Below are 22780 nucleotides of genomic sequence, written 5' to 3'. Positions count from 1 at the left end.
CTGTAGAACACACTTGACCTGAAGGCTAGAAGTACAGAGCAGACGGGAAGCACTGCACAACTAGGTACTCCATAGATGCATTTCCATTTCCCCTAACCTTTGGTAAAGCTGGACAGTCCATTCTTTCCCAGACACAGCCCCTGCTTTTCCACGTCCACATTTTATTATTTTGCTTTGACTGCCCAGGATGTCCAGCTCCCACCTCTATCCCGGCTTTTAAATACCTTCTCATGTTTTGAAGCTGTGTCAAATGCTAGCCATCACCCTGAGACTTGAGGGTTTCTTGCAAATTTTTGTCAGCTCTCCTGCGAATCTCTACAGCTCTTGATTCATAGTACCCTTGGGTAAATTTGCACATTCTTCTTTGTATATGCTATTTTACTTTTTTCCTAATGGTTTGGGCCCCTTAGTAAGAGACATTAGCTCTGTAAACTTGGACAAGTGATTTAAGTCCACTGTGCCTATTTTTTTTCACTCATTAAATGAGGATTACAAAAGCAAAATTGTTTTAAGGATTAAATAAGTTAATATAAGTACAGAATTTAGACCTGTGTCTGCTACATAGTAATATTATGTAAGTTATTCATTTCATAACATTGTTATACCTATCATATATATTATTTTTTTATAAATTAATTTTTATTGGTGTTCAATTTACCAACATACAGAATAACACCCAGTGCTCATCCCGTCAAGTGTCCCCCTCCGTGCCCGTCACCCATTCACCCCCACCCCCCGCCCTCCTCCCCTTCCACCACCCCTAGTTCATTTCCCAGAGTTAGAAGTCTTTATGTTCTGTGTCCCTTTCTGATATCTCCCACACATTCTTCTCCCTTCCCTTATATTCCCCTTCACTATTATTCATATTCCCCAAATGAATGAGAACATACACTGTTTGTCCTTCTCCGATTGACTTACTTCACTCAGCATAATACCCTCCAGTTCCATCCACGTTGAAGCAAATGGTGGGTATTGGTCGTTTCTAATGGCTGAGTAATATTCCATTGTATACATAAACCACATCTTCTTTATCCATTCATCTTTCGATGGGCACCGAGGCTCCTTCCACAGTTTGGCTATTGTGGACATGGCTGCTAGAAACATCAGGGTGCAGGTGTCCCGGCGTTTCATTGCATCTGAATCTTTGGGGTAAATCCCTAACAGTGCAATTGCTGGGTCGTAGGGCAGGTCTATTTTTAATTCTTTGAGGAACCTCCACACAGTTTTCCAGAGTGGCTGCACCAGTTCACATTCCCACCAACAGTGTAAGAGGGTTCCCTTTTCTCCGCATCCTCTCCAACATTTGTTGTTTCCTGCCTTGTTAATTTTCCCCATTCTCACTGGTGTGAGGTGGTATCTCATTGTGGTTTTGATTTGTATTTCCCTGATGGCAAGTGATGCAGAGCATTTTCTCATGTGCATGTTGGCCATGTCTATGTCTTCCTCTGTGAGATTTCTCTTCATGTCTTTTGCCCATTTCATGATTGGATTGTTTGTTTCTTTGGTGTTGAGTTTAAGAAGTTCTTTATAGATTTTGGAAACTAGCCCTTTATCTGATATGTTATTTGCAAATATCTTCTCCCATTCTGTAGGTTGTCTTTGAGTTTTGTTGACTGTATCCTTTGCTGTGCAAAAGCTTCTTATCTTGATGAAGTCCCAATAGTTCATTTTTGCTTTTGTTTCTTTTGCTTTCGTGGATGTATCTTGCAAGAAGTTACTGTGGCCAAGTTCAAAAAGGGTGTTGCCTGTGTTCTCCTCTAGGATATTGATGGAGTCTTGTCTCACATTTAAATCTTTCATCCATTTTGAGTTTATCTTTGTGTATGATGCAAGAGAGTGGTCTAGTTTCATTCTTCTGCATGTGGATGACCAATTTTCCCAGCACCATTTATTGAAGAGACTGCATAGAAAACCCAAAAGCCTCCACCCCAAGATTGCTAGAACTCATACAGCAATTTGGTAGCGTGGCAGGATACAAAATCAATGCCCAGAAATCAATGGCATTCCTATACACTAACAATGAGACTGAAGAAAGAGAAATTAAGGAGTCAATCCCATTTACAATTGCACCCAAAAGCATAAGATACCTAGGAATAAACCTAACCAAAGAGGTAAAGGATCTATACCCTAAAAACTATAGAACACTTCTGAAAGAAATTGAGGAAGACACAAAGAGATGGAAAAATATTCCATGCTCATGGATTGGCAGAATTAATATTGTGAAAATGTCAATGTTACCCAGGGCAATTTACACGTTCAATGCAATCCCTATCAAAATACCATGGACTTTCTTCAGAGACTTAGAACAAATTATTTTAAGATTTGTGTGGAATCAGAAAAGACCCCGAATAGCCAGGGGAATTTTAAAAAAGAAAACCATAGCTGGGGGCATCACAATGCCAGATTTCAGGTTGTACTACAAAGCTGTGGTCATCAAGACAGTGTGGTACTGGCACAAAAACAGACACATAGACCAATGGAACAGAATAGAGAACCCAGAAATGGACCCTGAACTTTATGGTCAACTAATATCATATATATTATAAACATAGATGTGGATGTCTGTGTTTTTTCTTCCAGAGATTTATGCTTTCTGATCATTCCATTTCCTAATATATTTTTTTTACTGTTTATTAGGTTATGAGTGAATGTTTTTAAATAAGTAAATAAAAGAAAGTAAAACTCCTTTGTTTTTTTTTTTTTTTTTTTTTGTAAAGCTCCTTTGGACACCTGAGTGCCTGGGTGACTCAGCGGTTGAGCATCTGCCTATGGCTCAGGTCGTGATCCCGGGGTTCTGGGATCCAGTCCCACATTAGGCTCCCCACAGCTTCTCCCTCTGCCTATGTCTGTGCCTCTCTCTCTCTCGGTGTCTCTCATGTATAAATAAATAAAATCTTAAAAAAAAAAAACTCCTTTGCTATTGTAATTCTTTAGAGATTGAACTTTTCCTAAACTGAATTGATACTGCTTTAGTTTGATGAGCAACTCAACTTCCAAGTAAGGCACATTTCTTTGTAAAACTTCAAAATGTCCTCAAACATAGGGCGTAATATTTAATTTTTTATTCATTCACTTAACTCAGCTGTTAATAAATGCAAATCTCAGATAAAGTAATTCAGTCTTTATCTTATGGTTTTAATTTCAGGATCCATAACAATGTAAAGTTGCTCAAATATCTAAACAGAAAGTTAATATGTAATGGTAGAAAGCTAGATGACCTAGGTGTTTCAGGAATCATATTTCTGTGTTATGCCATTGTTGGTTTCTATAGAATTTTACCCTAAACAGTTTCAGAGATGTTTTCAGATAAAATGAAGAGCATTAAATTGACTATCTAGTGGCATATGCCTTTTTTTTAAGTTTTTATATATTTTCTTTTTTTAAGGAAATTTTAGACATCCAACAAAATGGAAAAAAAAAAAGGTATCAAGAGTTCCCAAATACTTCTTGCCCCAACACATGCATAGCCTCCCCCACCATCAATGCCAATCACCTGATTTCTGGGCTAAAGAAAATGACATTTTTCTTCCAAAGCGAGTTTATGGATTTTGTTGTTTCTCCTCTACTTTAATGTGGGTGGATAAGAAGTTTCTTTAATATATTACAATACTGTTTCTTCCATCACAAAAGTTTTCCATTTTATTTTACCTTAAATGCACTGAAAATTTCGTTTCAACAGGTTCTATTATCAACTTATCAAGCTTATTCTACTACCATTTCTTGTTGTTTGGAGTACATGAAAATGCATTTTTGTAATTTTCCTTAAATAAATTCATATTTAGGGACGATCTAAATGTGTACATCCTGCCAATGCATTTAGAAAGTTAAATAGAATGGTACAAGTCTTCTGATAATTGATTTGAATGGAATCTGGTAAATTGAGATGGAGTGAAAATGGTGACTTTTAATAAGGAGAATTATTCATTGAGGATTACGTGTTCATCTCCCAGATTCTTTTGATTATGAGAATATTTCTCATAATTTCTGATCTTACTGCCTTGCTACTAAATGATTTTAACAGTGTTACTAGTTAAACTCCACAATGTAAATATAAAATGGGAGGAAATACATAAAGTACTATGATGCATTTCAGTATATAAAAAATATTGAATCCACATATATAAAATATGTATTTTTGGTATACTTTTATACAAAAGTATAAAACTTTATTCCATGGGAACAGCCTCTTCTGAATTTGTTGCCTGCCTTCAAATTGAGGTAGGAGGCTAGAAATTGTACTGTCCCACCGTGTCTTCATTAATTTATGATTCACCTTCTCTGTCTATCCTTCATGTTTTAAATGCTCTGATCAATAAGAATTGACTCTTATAATTTTGTATTGGAAGTGAAGGATTATTCGAGCCATATAAACACCCAATGGAAATTAGATTTGCAACAATACAAGCTTTAAGAATCATTGTTTAATTTGTCAAAAACACTTATTTTCTGATAGTAATAATATAAACTTTAAGGATCCTTTCTTTCATTTGTCAAAATAATACTTATTATCCAGCAACTGAGGAGTATAATCTTTGTTGGAAACTGCTGGATCTCTGAGTGGTATTTTATGTTTGTTTCTGGCCTGGATTTCAGATACCACTTTCTCCTCCAGTTTTAGATAAATGAAATTTCCAACAGCTGTGGAGATGACAATTCCAGTCTTTTGTTATTTAGTTTGGTTTTTTTCCATTGGTTCTCTTTGACACTTAGATTATCTAAGGCTTAGGGGAAAAAAAAGAAGAAAAAGTGATTTTTAATATAATCAACATACACATAAACCTGGCCACCTCTTTACTAACTCCAGTCTGCCAACTTGGAAACATGTAAACCCATCCATTATTTAGTGTCTGTTTCATTTTCCTCCAAATGAGAGCATTTTTTTAAATTTGATTTTATTGGATCATTCAAAACAGCATAATGATTTATACTTTTGACCTAATGGTATTTGTATTTCCTCAACAGAACTTTGCCTTTTTTTAACTTATGATTTTGAAACTAAAATTTATTTCAAGATTTTAGAATTGTGAATAGTAAAGCTTTATGCTGCTGTCATGGATATGCTTTTATTTTTCTTATAGGAATAGAGAAACAGAGTTAAGGTAATGAACGCAGCAATTATAGGTTCATGGTTTATTAAAACCAAATTCCTTATTCTCTTCTTAACTACTCATTTGTGTACTTTGAGCCTCATTCATAGCCAATTTACTCTTCTCTACTCTTGGCGAACCCAGAAAGATATACCCTTTTGAGTTAGCACCTGTGTTCCCTTACATCATTTTATGCTGGAAGAAGGCAATCTAAGTTTAATATTATCTAAACAAGTCTTTGTTGTACTATCAACATTGTAAAACCAAAAATAAACCATTTGGGAATTTAACACTGTAAAATCATTTGAAGAGACCCTTTTCTTCAACAACTCTGCTGACATCCAGTATTTAGGGTGCTCTGTTTATCATAGTCCATGGAAATGGTGCCCTGGGAGAAATTCCATGTACAGCCTACACAAGCATATCCAAGAGCCTCGCTTAATTTCCATTAGTTTAATTGGTCCAATATTTTTTTTAATTTTTATTTATTTATGATAGTCACAGAGAGAGAGAGAGAGGCAGAGACACAGGCAGAGGGAGAAGCAGGCTCCATGCACCGGGAGCCCGACGTGGGATTTGATCCTGGGTCTCCAGGATCGCGCCCTGGGCCAAAGGCAGGCGCTAAACCACTGCGCCACCCAGGGATCCCTAATTGGTCCAATATTGATCACCATTGCATCTGTCTTATAATTCCCCACACTTCAAAATAAACATTTTTTTTTAATTTTAAACTACAAAAATATCCCTACTCTTTGGAGCTCTTTATTTTTATTCTCTAGATTTCAACTTGAATAAAACTGATCTTTACCCAATCTTATAACTTAACATAAATTCTTACATAAACATAGGTTAGTACTATGAGAAAAATATAAAAGGTCATGCTGTAATAAAATAATAATCTTAAGGAAAATAATAGAGATAACAGTTATTTAGTGCTTTTTATGTAGCAAGCTCTGTGCTAAGTTCTTGATAAATATTTTCTTATCTAACATTCACAATAACCCTGTGACATTAGGTATATTTAGAATCATTTTTACATCCAGAGAGGTCAAAAGTGAAAAATTAAAAAAATATAAATAAATAAATAAAAACAAAAGTGAGAAATTGCTGAAGCTCATTGGGTAATAAATGGAAGACAAAGATTTGAATCCATATTTGTCTAACAATACTTCTGGATTCAAAAAAAATACTTCTGGATTCAAACTCTTAACTCATATAACCTACATGTTTTTATAGAGGATGTTTAATAGCAATATCAATCATCATCATTACTATCATATACAAATATTTCCAATATTCCACAATTGGGATATAAAAAGCAAATGTTGACTCCACTTTTTGTATCAAAATTCACATATTCTCCCAAAAATTCACCTGCCTTTTTGATTGGGTAGCTTTGATCTTTGCCCTGTGCCTATGGCCTGCTCAGCTTAGCTCTTGCATGCACTAGTAGTCCTTACCAAGAATACCCACATTCTTTCTTCTCCCACCAATTCACCTATTGTTTATTCATCCATTAGCTCAGTAATCATGCATGATTAGTTTCTGGGACTAGATTCAAGAGTTAGCTCTCAAATTTTACCCATTTTTCAAATTTCAGCTCTAGTTATTCCAACCTAGGATAATTTCATTCTTTTTTATCTTCTATTGCACTCTAGTCAAACCATTGAAGGGACTAGAATTGTTTTATACATTTCACTTTTATTTTTCTAGCTAAATATGCAGCATCCTGGGAACATATTATATGCAACATATTTTGTATACCCCCTGGAAAATGCCTAGTGTTATAGTATTATGCACAAAGCAAACAAACATTCAATAAACATTTATTGAGTGATTGACCAAGATGAGTGATGTTGTCATGCTCAAGAATGTTAGATGGCATGTATAGGTACATACTAAGAATTTCCAAGTTTTGTATGTTTTCATAAAGTTTTCTAGTTTTCTATATCAGAAACTCATTTATCAAAAAAAAAAAAAGGAAAGAAACTCATTTATCTTCAGGATGTTTTAGTTGCATTCTGAATACCATTCTGAAATCAAGAAAAGTTCATTAAGAATAATTCTCTTAGCTTTGACCTTTGACTTCTGTGATTACATCCTCCTGCTGACTACCTCTGACATTTTTCTCTCTCTGTTTTTTTTTCTCTTTTACTAAACCCCTTCTTTCTGCTATTTCCATTTTATTTAACTTCATTTCTAAGAGATGGACACAGCTATCTGGGTTTTGTTTTCAGTGTATTGTTCAGAAGCACCTAATACCCAATCAACCCATGAAATATCATGGCAACCTTTTAAAATTTTTTCATTTCTAAGAAAGAAATACAGTAAGATTCGATCAAATGTAATTTATAGTTTGTTGTCCAGTTGTTTGTCTCTAAGCAATTCTTTTGGTATCTTTATAACTTAATTTGGATTTTGTACTTATTTTTTCATTCAGTTCTATCAGCCTGTTTCATAGTTAAAGATCTTGTTGACTTAAAAGTTTATTTGATCACCATTCATTTAACTGGTTTCTGTTTGTTCAAATTGGTAAACTTCTTAAATTCACAAAGAAATTAGAAGAATCACCACTTGATGGCCATATACCCATTCCAAATATATATTCAAATGTTACATGAAACGGTGCAAAGGATATCTAGGTTGTTGATATTATATCTTGACCTTGGATTCTGACACCCCCCCCAGTTTCATAGAAAGATGTTTTTAATCAATGTTCTCATCTCTGAACAAAAGTTCTCTAGAGGGTACCAGATAGCCTTGAGCGGAACAGAAATTTAGATAGTCATATTTGACCCTTTCCTCCAGCCTTTGTCATCAAAGCTGTAAAAGATCTTGTTCATCTCATCTCCTTGATACTTACAAATCTGCCTTCTTTATTAAATATAGAAATCCTTCACTAGTCCTCACTATCCTTCAAGTTGACTATTGAAATAGCCCCCTCTTCCTCTTACCAGCTATTATCAGAATTACTTTTGTAAAAGACAGGCAGGAACAAGTTATGCCCCATTTCTTGGGAAATAATCACATACTTAAGAACTTATAAAAGTTTATAAAATAAAATCATAATGCACCACCATATCTTGACATTCAAATATATTCCTCCATGAAACCTAATCAACCCAATTAGGAAGCATTCACCAGATCTTCCTACTGTCTCAGTCATGCTTACCCATCAGTCAAGATTTGCTTCCTCCCTTTTTTTGCAGATTAAAACCATACTTATCTTCTAAGATTCAGCCTCATTACCACCTACCCTGAAAGGTTCACTGTTCTATTCACCTGATGGAAATGATCATGTTTCTACCTTATAGCCTCTTTCAAGTATATGTATATTTTAAATGTTCATTTCATTTTGTCTTACCTATACTCCTTTTCTTCTCCACAGTTATACAATACTTGAGATTTGGGATCATTAAATTTTCATATTTGTGTATCCCACTCTAATACCATGTTTTGTGCATGTATGCTCTGGATGTTATTACTCACTATCTTCGTAGCCCTTGCCTGCAGTAAAACACTTTCACTGACATCTCTAATTCATTTTTTGAAAACTTTTAAGCACAGTTGCCCTATGCAGATCATGGTTTTTGAGATCCTATTCATGTTGCTTTCCATTCTTCACTTCCATTTTAAGATTCTTCTAGTATGAATTCATCCAATTCTGTTATAATTCCCCTCACTAGGGTCACCAGTGACCTTGAGTGAAAAAATCACTAGTGAAAGGAATTATAAAGGAAAGGAAGGAAAGTGAGTGGGAAAAAATTAGAGAGGATGACAAAACACGAGAGACTCCTAACTCTGGGAAATGAACAAAGAGTAGTGGAAGGGGAGTGGGCAGGAGGATGGGGTAACTGGGTGACGGGTACTGAGATGGGCACTTGATGGGATGAGCCCTGGGTGTTATACTATATGTTGGCAAATCGAACTTCAATAAAAAATAATCTAAAAATTTTAAAAAGAAAAATATCACTAACTGTTTTAAGAGCTTTTTTTTTTCATTCTTGGTGAATAATTTAATATTGGGATTTACTTGAAACCCTCTGTCTTAGTCCATTCAGGTTGCCATAAGAAAAATTCCCAAAACTGGTGCTAATAAATAACATTTACTTCTCTCCATTCTAGAGACTGGGAATTCCCAGAATATGGTCCCAGCAGACTGAGTCTCTGGTGAAGGCGTTGTTCTGAGTTTATAGATAGCCACCTTTCACTGTACCCCTATACAGCAGAAATAGTAAGGAATCACTGTAGGTTACTTTTATAATGCACTACTAATTCCATTCATGGGGGCCCTTTCTAATGGCCTAATCACCTCCAAGAGGCCACACCTCCTAATGCCATCACTTTGAGAGTTAGAATTTCAACATATGAATTTTGGAGTAGACACAAACATTCAATCTAAAACATTCTCTCTCATGATTTTTCTGATATCTCTCCCTCTGGGTTTTTCTCTTTGCTTTTATAACTGTTTATTCTAATATCTTTGCTGCAGCCTACAATATATACATCAGAAAAGTTTGAAGCAAATGATATATCCAAGAATGATTATGATACATGATACAGGTGTAAATTAAAGACAATGAAGTGAATAAGATCACCTAGAAGAAATGCATTCTGTGACAAGAGGAGAGAGACAAGTATAGAACCCAAGAAAAGCCAATTTGTAAAAAGGATTGGACAGTGCATACTATAGACCACATTTAAAAACAACTTTTGCTTGGAAAAATATTTAAATCATTACATTTTTATTGTGACACATCGTTTTAGTATTGTATCAGTATGTGAATAAGAGAATAAACTAGCTATCCACAGGTTTCTTTCAGATTTTGGATTCTATAATTTTAAATGAAGATAACTATTTTTTATGTTTACAGTTTAAATCTTAACAAAAGAATAAATTCAAATTTTGTCATTCCCACTTAATGAAAGAAATGGCTAAAGTCAAACCAAGTTAATGGTCCAATTAAGTGTGCAGATAACTCACAGATGAAGCCACAGCTGTGGTAGATTTGAAACAAACACTACCGAAATAGAGCAAGAGTATATTTACAGAGTCAGGTGCCAAACCTAAAGTTCATAGCTGTTGGTAAAGCTGCATCACTGGCAGAGATTTAAAATCAAAAGCCTTTCTAAAAAAAAATGGAACATATATCCTCAAGTTAACCTATCAAAAGTTTAGTTCATACTAAGGAAAATGTCCCTCTCACAGCTCATCTATTTTATTCTTCTTTATTCTTTTCCCAATCATGGGTGGGTTTCCTATTTAATTTTTACACTCAAGATTTCAATTCCTATTATACAAAGAAAACTTTCATAAAAAAATCATGTGATTCTGCTTTTATGTCATATTCCAAGAAGTGTAAGGAGAAATACATTTTCTTACAAGATGTAATGAAAGGGATGCCTGGGTGGCTCAGTGGTTGAGCATCTGCCTTTGGCTCAGGTCATGATCCTGGGATCTGGGCATCCAGTCCTGCATCAGGCTCCCCGGAGGCAATCTGCTTCTCCCTCTGCCTGTCTCTGCCTCTCTCTCTATGTCTCTCGTGAATAAATAAATAAAATCTTTAAAAAAAAAAAATATGTAGGGCAGCCCCGGTGACTCAGCGCTTTAGCGCCGCCTTCAACCCACAGCATGATCCTGGAGACCAGGGATCGAGTCCCACGTCGGGCTCCTTGCGTGGAGCCTGCTTCTCCCTCTGTCTGTGTCTTTGCCTCTGTGTATGTGTGTGTCTCTCTCACGAATAAATAAATAAAATCTTAAAAAAAAAAAGATGTAATGAGAGCTAAGATAATGTAGACTTACTATGCACCTTTGAAAAAATTGTCTCTGATATTATTATTGGTGGCTTTAGTAAAACATTATTCATTATTCTTAACATTTAGGAAGCATAATCTTTATTACTTCCATTGGAATATTACTTCAGATTCTGTAGCTTAGTACATTCATTTGGGATAAAATATAAAATATTACGGGGCCAATTTGTTACTCTTCAAACATACATGTGTCTTCCAACTCTCATTCCACAGACTGCCATGTGCTTGACAGCTGGCAAAATCGTTTATAATCAACACTATGGAAAGTTGGGCAAGAGTTAAGCTACTTATAATATCTTCAGAATCTCACAACAAGATTTGGAAACCAACTGCCATGTGAAGATTGTTTTTATTCACTCTTTCAAAATCAAAAAATTATGATCAATTTGTACAGTGCTAGATGCCAAAGCCATGTGGAGCTTTATAAACCTCAGTCAACAAGAAGTTCTCTTTTTAGTTTATCTTTGATAATGAATGATTTTAATTTCATTAAACATTGTATGCTGCAAGGACTATCTGTGGGTTGGAATATTAAATTGAGCATATTCAGCTAATAGATTTTATTATTTAAGCTGGATTTTTCATTTAGAGAAGTAGGACTCAAGGCAAGCATCGAGATAATTTTTTAATCCAATCTCCTCATACAAAAAAGCAAATGAGTAAAATTTTGCCCTGATTATCTGATTATTTCTTAATTCTCCATTTCAACTCTAAGGACTGGATTTATGTAGTGAAGTAAGTAAAATATTGTATTCTAATCATTTTATTATTTTGTCTTTATTTCCTATACAAAGATGATAGTTGTGAGAATGAAAGTTATCTCTCTTATTTTTAACTTATTTTCCCTAATTGCTAACAGAGTACTTAGCACATATTAGGCCTGCATAAATATTTAACAAATGAGTGAAGTCAGACTGTAGCCTTAGGAAAAGGAACTTATTAAAGAATTCTCTCTTTTTTCCTTTCTTATCTCTATTATCTTGTAAATTATCTAAGTATTTCTAATAACAAAACCACAAAAAAATGCCACACTTAAGAAAGTTTATATTCCAGCAGAACTTCTGGAGGCACACAGTTGATAATAAGTTAAATAATTATTGGTTTATTATTGAGGATTTACCCATCAAATTGACATAATCCTTGTGCTTATTAAATGCAGATCTATATTTTGTAGGGTGAAGGAAAATCTAACATGTGCAGGTTACATTTATTGAGCACTTATTATGTAGTAGAGGTAATATGTGTTTTGCTTACATTATCCTAATTTAACCCTCTCAGCAATCTTATGGCATACATATTACTATTCACATTTGGCAGGATAGAATATTGAGATTTAGAGTTAAGTATCTTGCCCGATAACACCCAGCTAATAAATAATAGAGCTGTGATTTATCCTTAGATTGATTTCACCATCCATGCTCTGTCAACTGCACCACACAGCCAAGTACTAAAGTGATTACGTCAGAGTGCCATCACACTTCTTTGAAGCCACCATTGATTTCATTCAATAGTTATTATGTTACTAATCTAACATATTTTTGAAGATAAATCTGACTGTAAGTGTAAGGAACTCAAGTAAGAAACATTTGTTTTTTAGTTTAAATATTTCTAAAGATCCTCTCATTCCTGAAAAAACAATCTCTGCCTAGCCAGATATACAAAATGTGAATTTTATGTAATATTTACGAAAGTGCTCAAATCTGTCAAACTTAGCTACTTTTTAAATTTGGGTAGCTTCTTCCTTCAATACATTTTTGGGGGATCCCTGGGTGGCGCAGCGGTTTGGCGCCTGCCTTTGGCCCAGGGCGCGATCCTGGAGACCCGGGATCGAGTCCCACGTCGGGCTCCCGGTGCATGGAGCCTGCGTCTCCCTCTGCCTGTGTCTCTGCCTCTCTCTCTCTCTCTCTCTCTCTCTCTCTGACTATCATAAATTAAATAAATAAATTAAATAAATAAATAAATAAATAAATAAATAAATAAATAAATAAAAATTAAAAAAATACATTTTTCGGCTTGCTTATTAATACAGATGTCATATAGCTTAAGTTATGACACAAAAATGATCCCATTAGATTGTAACCTCTGTGCACACACATATACCCACACACTTACTCACAGTCTCTTTATTAATTCACACTGATTTTGAGCTCATAATGTCTAGCTTTGTGAATATATAGGAAATTTTCACATAATTTCTGAAATCTTTGAAAACCATCCCTGTTATCCAACTAGCAAAAACTTCCTTGATATGATTTTAAGAGCATTATGGATTTTTTTAATGTATTCTTGATATATCTTATGAAACAAAGATGTCAGGCTAATTGGAAACAAAGAATGGCTGTATTAAACAATGCATGTAACACCAAAGCATATAAAGATCAATCAACATGTCAATCTCCCTGGTAAAGTTATATGACTTTTCGTATTAGCATTTGATTGAGTCCACCAAGGGGAAAATATTACTTAAAAATAAAATGAGCTTCTGAATCAGGCTCACTAAAAAAAAAAAAAAAAAAAAACTAAAGAGACTTTTATTTTCAGGATTCCACTAGAAATCAAAGACCACATTGTTTCTCTGGATAGCATTAGTTTAAAAAGAAAAAGAAAGAAAGGCAGAAAAAGGAGGAAGGCAGGAAGAAAGGAAGAAAGAAAATAAATTCCATTGGGGTCCCTTTGGCCAAAGTGAGTGACCAACCAAATTGATGAAGTTAACATGATTCTAAATCTAATAATGCTTCAATATGGATGCTTCTAATTTTTAAATAAACATTCCTAATGCAGAGCAAATGGACTAATCATTTCAGGTTTTTTTTAAGGATTTTATATATTTATTCAGGAAATACACAGAGAGAAAGGCAGAGACATAGGCAGAAGGAGAAGCAGGCTCCAGGCAGGGAGCCTGATATGGGACTCGATCCTGAGACTGCGGATCATGCCCTGAGCCAGGGGCAGGTGCTCAACCCCTGAGCCACCCAGGGGTCCCTCATTTCAGTTTTAATAAAAACAAGAGCATAAGTCATTTGAATGATCACTTGCAGTTCATGGTAACCAAATGTGACAAATGTTAATGCAACCAATCTCTATCTCTTTCTCTAGATGTTTTTGCACAAATAGAGCTGTAATTACTATTAGTTACCTTTCTCTAGGAGCACAAATATGTTTCACTACTGTAGGCCCCATATCTCCTTCAGAGATTATAAATAAATACTAGCAATTCAGAGATAACAGGTTTCTGTCTTTTTCACCAATTCTCCGTTCTAAGTATAGTGGAACTGATTTCAGAAAAACAAGCATAAATCCCCTTACTCTGTTTCTTTTTTCTTCTTTTTTTTTCTCAAAAATGGAAAATAAGCCACTTTTCAATTTCATTCTCACTGTATCATAATACTTGATGTAATTAAGAATGTCTTTTGAACTGATAAAAGATACAGAAATGTTAAAAAGTAAGAGAGCTCATGGTTTGTTCTTTTTGTTTTTGCTTTTTTAAAAGATTTTATTTATTTTTTATTTATTTGAGAGAGAGAGAGAGAGATCAGAGTAGGGCAGAGGGAGGTGGAGAAGCAGACACCCCACCTAATAGGGAGCCCACCGCAGGGCTCCATCCTAGGATCCTAGGACCGTGACCTGAACCAAAAGCAGACAACTGACTGAGCCATCCAGGCACCCCTGAATTCTCATGGCTTTTAAGAGACATAGTTGTGTTCAATTTTATTCAAGACTTACTTATTGCACCTAAATTTTATGACTGTTGTTTTGAATCTTAATGTAGTAGCAATAAATTTCATTTCAAATTTAATTTATGATTTATTATAAATGTTCTATTGTCACAGTTACACTTTAATGTTTTGCGTCATTGAACACTTGTAGTTGGCACAAATATACTAGCTGAGATATGTTTTATAATCAAAGTATTTAAATAAAAACTAAAGCAATTTCTTATTTCGACTGGTATTAACTTTCCATTTGGTTTATGTAGAGATGCACATATATTAAGATTAATGGATATTATTAAAAATAAGATTCATTTTTTTTCAGATCCCAGAAGTTAACAGAAATAATGGGCAAGAAAATGACTATGAAGATGATATTACCTCATTATTTACATATTCTCCCAGTAAGTGTTCTTGGATGTTATGAACACATGCATGTATGTAACAGCTATATTAAGGTACATGTAACTGATAAAGACTGAAGAGAGTATAGGAGACCATAGTGAGCTGGAAAGGCATTTAATTAGCTGAATGACTTTTCATTTATAATATAGTAAAGATGTTACTACATTGCCTTGCTAATCTAAATACTTCTACTAAGTTCAGTGTTAAGTAATCAAATACCAGTCTTTCCTACGCAGAGAGAATACACAAGTCAGGTTGATGCAAATATTCTGACGATTGACAACTCTGTTTTTTCAGTTTTTTTAAAAACAAAGTGACTTTCTTTTCAGACCTTAGCAGACCTTTTCAGACCCTCTGCTAGGAAATGAGAAACTTGGACTACAACTCTCTCGAAGGCCCTAACTGGCTATAATAGGATGTGATTCTGTATTCTAATGTCTGAAGACTAATGCTGTCTTTCTGCACATATGTAACTCTACCCATTATGCCACTGGTATACACAGCTTGCTCAGCATCTTCACCAGCATGTCTGATAGACATTTCCCATTCAACATTTCCAAATCCAAAACCACTAATATCTTGACCCTTTCAAACCTATACCACTTGCTGACTTTCCCATCTCAGTAAGTGAAGATTCTTTCCTTGTTTAATTCAATCCCAAAACCTGGGCATCTCCCTTGACTTTTTTACTTCCTCTCTCACCCCACATCCAATCTGTCAGATGATACTGTTGATTCTACCTTCACAGCATAGCCAGCATTCAGCTGTTCCTCACTCTTTCATTATTTATCCTGGTCTATGCTGCCGTCATCAGCTCTCCCTTAGATTATTGCAATAGCACCATGGCACTCAGTCAGGGTATTTCCCATTCACAACAGAGGATATTTGTCAATGAACAGAAGTTTTTTTTATAATCATGACTTGAGAAGGGAGGTTTACAACTGGCATTTAGTGGGTGGACACCAGAAGTTCTGCTTAAATATCCTACGATGCACAGTACATACCCCACACGATGCACGATTATTTGATCCAAAATGTCAGCAGTACTACTATTAAGAAAATGTGGGGCACCTGGGTGATGTGATTGAGTGTCTGCCTTAAACTCAGATTGTGATCCTCTGGTCCTGGGATGGAGTCCCGCATCAAGATCCCTGCTTCTCCCTCTGCCTATGTCTCTGCCTCTTTCTGTGTGTCTCTCATGAATAAATAAATAAAATCTTAAAAAAAAAAAGAAGAAAAAGAAAAGAAAGAAAGAAAGAGAAAAAGAGAAAGAAGAAAGAAAGAAGAAAGAAGAAGAAGAAGAAAAAGAAAGAAAGAAAGAAAGAAAGAAAGAAAGAAAGAAAGAAAGAAAGAAAACAGTGTTAGCTTCCACATTTGCCACTCCTAATACTCTGCTTCATGGAGGAACTAATCACTTTTCTGTTCCAAATTTCCCAATACCTTCCCTTCATATTTATCCTTCTCATCATCTAAAAAGCCCGACATAACCTTTTCATCCCATCTCTGAACCACTCTCTTGTTTGTTCACAGCACAGTAACATCTCACATATCAAGCATGCTCTTGCCTCAGGACATTGCCCTTTTACCAATGCACAATTGATATTCAGCTAACCATTATTGACTACTGGTTTCTCACATGGTAGGCAAATTGACCGCAAATCAAATAAAATTAAATACAATGTCTAACTAGCATACTGTGGCAAATCAGTAAACACCTTCAGAAGTTATGCCATAACACCAAATAGTGCTAAATATTAGAGTAAGAATTAATGTACTGATTTTTAAAGTCATAAATTTTATTCTCATTTTTAATAATAAAATTGATGATAAAGGCCATCATTGATAATGATCATTTATTTATTATGACATTTAAATCCTCAGAAGGACTGCCTATAAAGAGAAAAATGTTATTTCAATTATTTATAGAGAGCTACCTCATTTCCATAGATCATGGGACCTGGAATTTGTCTGGTATGTGGAATTCTGTGTGACTGGACTCTCAGGCCTCAGGCTCTTTACTATCCCAGGGATGGGGGTGAAGCATAGCCACCTTAGTTGGCAGATTTCCATTAGTATCACCATCACTGTGAAGTTTGCTAAAATTCACTGAGCCTCCACATCCAACTCTCCAGGGCTGTATTCTAGGTCTGGACATGTTTGGCAAGGAGCAAGGAGGTTCTGTTGTTTAAGATGTAAACACTGAATACATAAACATAGGTGGCTACAGGTGATTTCCTATAGCGTGAGTGTAATTCTAAGTTGATGATCAATTTGAGAGAAATAGTGAAATTCCTTTACTATCCTGAGCAATAAATCTTTTTCAGCCACTGCATCATCTATTCCATCAGCATTTCTAGAGACTACTTTATTTCAAGCTCAGTGTTTCACATTAGAGGTAGAAAGATGAATGAGATCTGTGCAAGAACTCTCTCATTCTGTTGGTTGTTCTGCTCAGGCTGCTAATTAAAGAATCTTGGTCTGCAGTTCTAGTACTGAAACTCAATATCTTTCTTCTCACATGAAAGGAAAGAACAATAAGAAATTAAATTCCATGTAGAAATATGGGTACCATCATAGGCACAATATTTCCTCATGACTAATTTTTTCTCATAGCTGAAAAGTTTCTACAGAGTAACTCTTTATTGGTTTAAAAAAAAAAAAAGGTACTTTTTCTCCATAGTCTGCCAGTTGGCTTCTTTAATTATATTTCAGCTTAGCAACACTTCAAAACAATAATCATCTGCTTGTCTATTGCACTGACAATGACAACAATTCACATATTCCCTCCAATATAGGGATTCCAAGTTCATCTTAAAATTTTGTGAATCTTTTCTTAAAGCAGACTTTTCATACAGAAAATTTAAACAAAAAAATTGTAAGACTTAAAGTTATTGCATTATAATATATTTTTTCAATTCTTCCTACTAAAATGTATTTATTATGTACACTATAAAAACAAATGATGTAATCATGATTCTTAAGATGGACGGAATTTGTATTATTTGGTTAAGTTTCAGAATAGGATATATTTTATATGTGACTGAACTGAGTCTTAGAAAGATTCACCTACTGTTGGTGATTTGGATGCCTTCTCCACCAAAAAATATTAACACTTCCCTCAAGTAATATCTTCAAGAATTAAGATACAATCTGGTGATAATTATAATTGGGGATATAAATGGTGATAATTATATTATATTAAAATAATAACTAAGATCACAGATTCACTTTTATTGCATTATTTACAAGCAAGTCAAGGTTAATTTTTTCTTTGTATTTACCTTTTCCATAGCTTACTTATTACTTGTTAGGTCAGTTATACTGTATTCTGATAAAAATGCAATAATACAGACATATGTATGAATCTGCTCAAACAATAACCCTAGAGAATCAAAATGTTATTGTATGTATGAGCGTGTCATTATAGAGAGGTAGCAAGATATAATGAAGCTTTAACTGTTCATTTGGTAAATATTTTAAAAGCCCAAGAATGACTATTCACTAAAATTATGCATTTGTCAGCTCTCCACCATATCAGATCATAAAAGTTTTATTAGCAGTACTACCACTTCTGTTCGAAATTAGAAAATACAAAATGCCTCCAGATGGTGTGTTTAAATGAAATCTACTATGTTCATCCTAAACAGCCATACAGAACCCAGTATTTCATCACAAAAGCAGGCAGACATACAGGCAATGTGCAGAAGGAGCTGAGGCAGATGAATTGGCAGAAGAAAACCAGAATGAATCAGGCACAGAGACTGAGCACAGCTTAGCAGAGGCTGGCAGTGGAAGTTCTGTAAACCAGTACGATGATGACTTGTACGTGTTCATTCCTGGAGACAATCCAGAACATAATTCACAAGAGCCACTCATGAGCAACAGACCACCTCTCCCCCCGCCACGACCTGTAGCTGCTGCCTTCCAGCCTCACTGCACATTACAGGGTAAGTTTAAGGTTTAAAACAACAACACGAGTCTGACGGGCTTCCATAGTGTATAGTGCAGTGGCAAATCTGTTACAGAGAAGACCAACTTTCAAAAACCAAGAGCAACTTTCCTGCTATTCCTTAACTAAGGCCTCAGAAATCAAGCAAGAGATACCTGACACTAATTCACACTCCCTCCTCTCCTTTCCTATCTCTCTCTCTCTCTTCCTTTCCTTTTTTCTCCCTCCCTTCACTCTCTCTCTCTCCACCTTTCCGCCTCCCTTTCTTCTAGAATACAAAGCTTTAAAGAGGTAAAACAATAAAGCTTGGAAGGAGTTTGTAGTGCTTCGCATAAAATGAACCTCAAACATCATGTGGAAAAGTAAATGACAACTTTCCTTTTAAAAAGTACTCCTAGTCGTCTGGCAAAAGGAAAAGGCTAATGTTTTACAGATTTGAAAATGACCTTGGGCACTTTACTAAACTGGTAGCAACAGGGGAAGCAAGTGGTAAAGGGCTTATTGCACACTGCCTTGAGACCAAAGTCTAAGAACACTCAACAATATATTGCTAAAATGGGAGAACAGTTAAATGGCTATGATCACATTTGTTCCCAAATGCAAGAATTACAAATGTGATGGGGAGATGGGTGGTGCAGGTACCTTCAAGAAGACCTTCCATATTGGGCTTATCTGGCTGGAGTGTTCAACAGCCTGACAGACTTCCAGCTCCAGGTTTACTCTTACAGTCACTAATTATCATCCACTTTATTGATCACTATTTTATACATACTTTCCACATTCAAAAAGTGCTCTTACAATGAAATTTTAATGAGAAAGATGAAAGAAATATCTATTATTAAGATTCCATTTGTCATTACACTTCACAGCTGTTGAGTCCTAGAGGGCTATAAAGTGTATAAATATGTCCAAAAAAAGTGAATTTTGAAAAACAAAACAAAAACAAAAAAATGAATTTTGAAGCCCTGAAAGTCAGCATTTGCATCATTGAAGGTCTTATTTCTATAAAGGTTCAAGTTGATGAACATAATAAACCTTTTACTAAGGTTATACACTGTATTTAGAGATGAAAAATCCTTCTTACTGGAAAGTATGGAAAACCTAATGGGTACCGCTCTGATTCTTTCACCCATTCAACAAATATCTATCGATTACCTACTATGTGCCAAGCTCTTATAGTCCATTGTGATAGATGAGTGAAGTAGGTTAATCAATACTGGGGGTAGAGAGAGAAACATAAGATAAGCAGTACACTGACAATAAAATTCTGATATATTTTCTCACTTTTTTACAGAGGTGATAATTTTATACAAGTATTAAAATAAAGTGTTAAGAAGGCAAAGTTGTCTTTTATCTGGCTAAATATCTTAAAGGAGCTAATAATGAATCATATTTTCCCTAATGTAAATTCTTGTATATAGTATGTTGGTTAGGAGGACTAAAACTACTCTGTAGAGTGCATTCACCAGATATCTAAAACCAGAATTGTAATGTTTGCTAATATATCTTCTGAAAAATACCAAATACAAAAAGCAAAATAAAACAAAAATCCCCACTTTTTATTTTAAAACTTTACTTTTACATTTTCTATGCAGTGTTACTTTTAATCTCATCTTTTCATAAGGGCTAATATTGCAAGTATTGTAAATGGATAATAAAATGTCAGTATTTTTTCTTAAAATTGTTTGATTAAGGTCTTTGAAAGTAAGACTAGAAGCTACCACTGTTTTGCTTTGTTTTGCCAGAGAATTTGTATGGCTTCTTTGACTTTAGTGATACCTTCAGAATTGTCTTCTAGGACTAGTTTCCATATACCCTCAAATTACCAAAAAAGAGAGGTAACCTCCTCACGTCCTGAGCATCAGATTCCCCCTAATGGATTTATGGGCATAGTCACTGGAGAAAACAATAATATAAAACACTATAGAAAACTCTTTAGTTTATAAAGAATACATTGTCCATTTTTATCTTCACCACACACTTGCAAGGCAACAATCACTAACATCCCTCCCTTGACTCAGACCCAAAACCACAGGCCCTGTAATTAGAATGTATCAAATACTTCTGTAAACAGGCTTCCTCAGCTTTTAAGATTCTTCCTTTTATTACACGTCTTACTCTGTTTTTTTTTTTCAAAAATTAGAATGATAGGAGTGATTTAGTTTTATCTTTATTTGCTAATCTACAACTTGAATTAAGAATGCTCAGACCCCACTCTGAGGTGAAAAGTAGAATCTGATACATTGGGAAATAAAAAAGTAAAATGTGTTATTTCTGGGGCAAGCCCAACTTTAGAAGGAGTTGGGAAGGAAGGTGGGTGGAGAAACAAAGGGAGTTAACAGCTCAGGAAATGGGTTGATAAAAGTAAGATAGTTGACACATTCCGCTAAAAATGAAACACTGTAAAAATGTTTCCCACACACTTAATCTGGTTTCACCTGTTACACTGTCAGTGAAACAGAAGTCATGAAGTCAAAATCTCAGTACCATATTACTCACAGGGAGAAAGGCAAGTCGTGCTGATTTGAAAGTTAGTGCTAAGCATTTAGGCATTAGTAGTTCTTGGCTTAAACTAACTGAAACAATCAGATCTAAGACTCTATTGGGGGAGGATCTTGGCCTCTCCTCATGAGCCTACCCAAAACCATTGCTGACCTACTTAAGAGAATATACTTTTATTCCACTCTACAACTTGTCTTCTTAGTTTCTACATTTTTCCACTGAAATACCCATAAGTAACCTAAAATTTTTTGGTCAGATTATCACCAAAGAGGAAGGAGAATAGTTCTCCCTCATTTCGTGTGCATGAATTTCTCAGAACAACCAAGAAAGGCAAGGAATTTTCACTCGATAACTGAAATTCTTTCCATTTTATTGTTTTCATTAATGCTTTAAGTAAAACATCTGTCAAAGGTCTATTTTTTAAAATATTTTATTTATTTTAGAGAAACAGAGAGAGAAAGAGCATGGGTGGGGAGGGGCAGAGGAAAGAGAGTCTCAGTCCAACTCTATGCTGATTGCAGAGGCCAAAGTAGGTCTTGGTCCCACGACCATGAGATTCCAACCTGAGCCAAAAACAAGAGTCAGATACTTAACCAACTTTGTACTCAGATATCCCAGAAGTCTAATTTTTAATAAAATTCTCATTACTGTGTTAGAGAGCTATTAAAAAATTTCCGACTTATTCATTAACCAAAGTATGTGATACCTTAGTCTCCTAAATACTACTAAAATATTTTAATACATTATTTTAAAAATATGTAAAGATTTTCCAAGTATTAAAACCATAAAATATTATTCTTTTCATATGATTTAATCTTCAAGTCATTGATTATCCTTTCCATCTTGTCACAAACCCTACTTTCAGTGTTCTTTATCTAAGAATGAGGTTCATGCTGGCTTCTAGAAATCAAGAGTTGCATTTTTGAAGCTCAGTTTGTCAAGCCACAGTGAGACTTAACTGTAAGAAACCAAGTAATGGAACATTTGGCTATTCCTCCTGTCATCTTCAGAGAAATTGAATGTTAGGCAAAATACCCAGTGCAAGCCCTTTTGAAAGGTAAAATGACTTCAAGTGAAAAAAAAATTAGCATATTCTACTTGAAAAACAAGTTTTCAAAGCATTTGGAATTTGAGGCTTAGTTTTATCACTCAATTTTATGATACTAAATCCCTTATAAACTATGTGGAAAATACTTATATGCTTATTTATATGTTTTCCAAAAAGGCTGTGTTTCAAACAAACTTTATTAAGATTTTATTTGTAAGTAATTTCTACACCCAATGTGGGGCTCAGATTTACAGCCCTGAGATCA

General features: G+C 34.8%; 1 protein-coding gene across 3 annotated transcripts in view; it reads left to right on the top strand.

Annotated features, from left to right (window-relative positions):
• BANK1 (B cell scaffold protein with ankyrin repeats 1) overlaps positions 1-22780 on the top strand; it is a 306079-nt gene that overhangs the window by 245172 nt on the left and 38127 nt on the right. For all 3 annotated transcript variants that reach the window (XM_055342479.1, XM_055342480.1, XM_055342481.1), the window contains 2 exons: positions 14937-15015; positions 18664-18963. In XM_055342479.1, the coding sequence (XP_055198454.1) occupies positions 14937-15015; positions 18664-18963 (379 nt within the window). The remainder of the gene's footprint in view (positions 1-14936; positions 15016-18663; positions 18964-22780) is intronic.

This window comes from Nyctereutes procyonoides, unplaced genomic scaffold (assembly GCF_905146905.1).
Source record: "Nyctereutes procyonoides isolate TBG_1078 unplaced genomic scaffold, NYPRO_anot_genome, whole genome shotgun sequence".
In the NCBI taxonomy this organism is placed as follows: Eukaryota; Metazoa; Chordata; class Mammalia; order Carnivora; family Canidae; genus Nyctereutes; species Nyctereutes procyonoides.
This window is presented reverse-complemented; position numbering and strand designations above follow the sequence as displayed.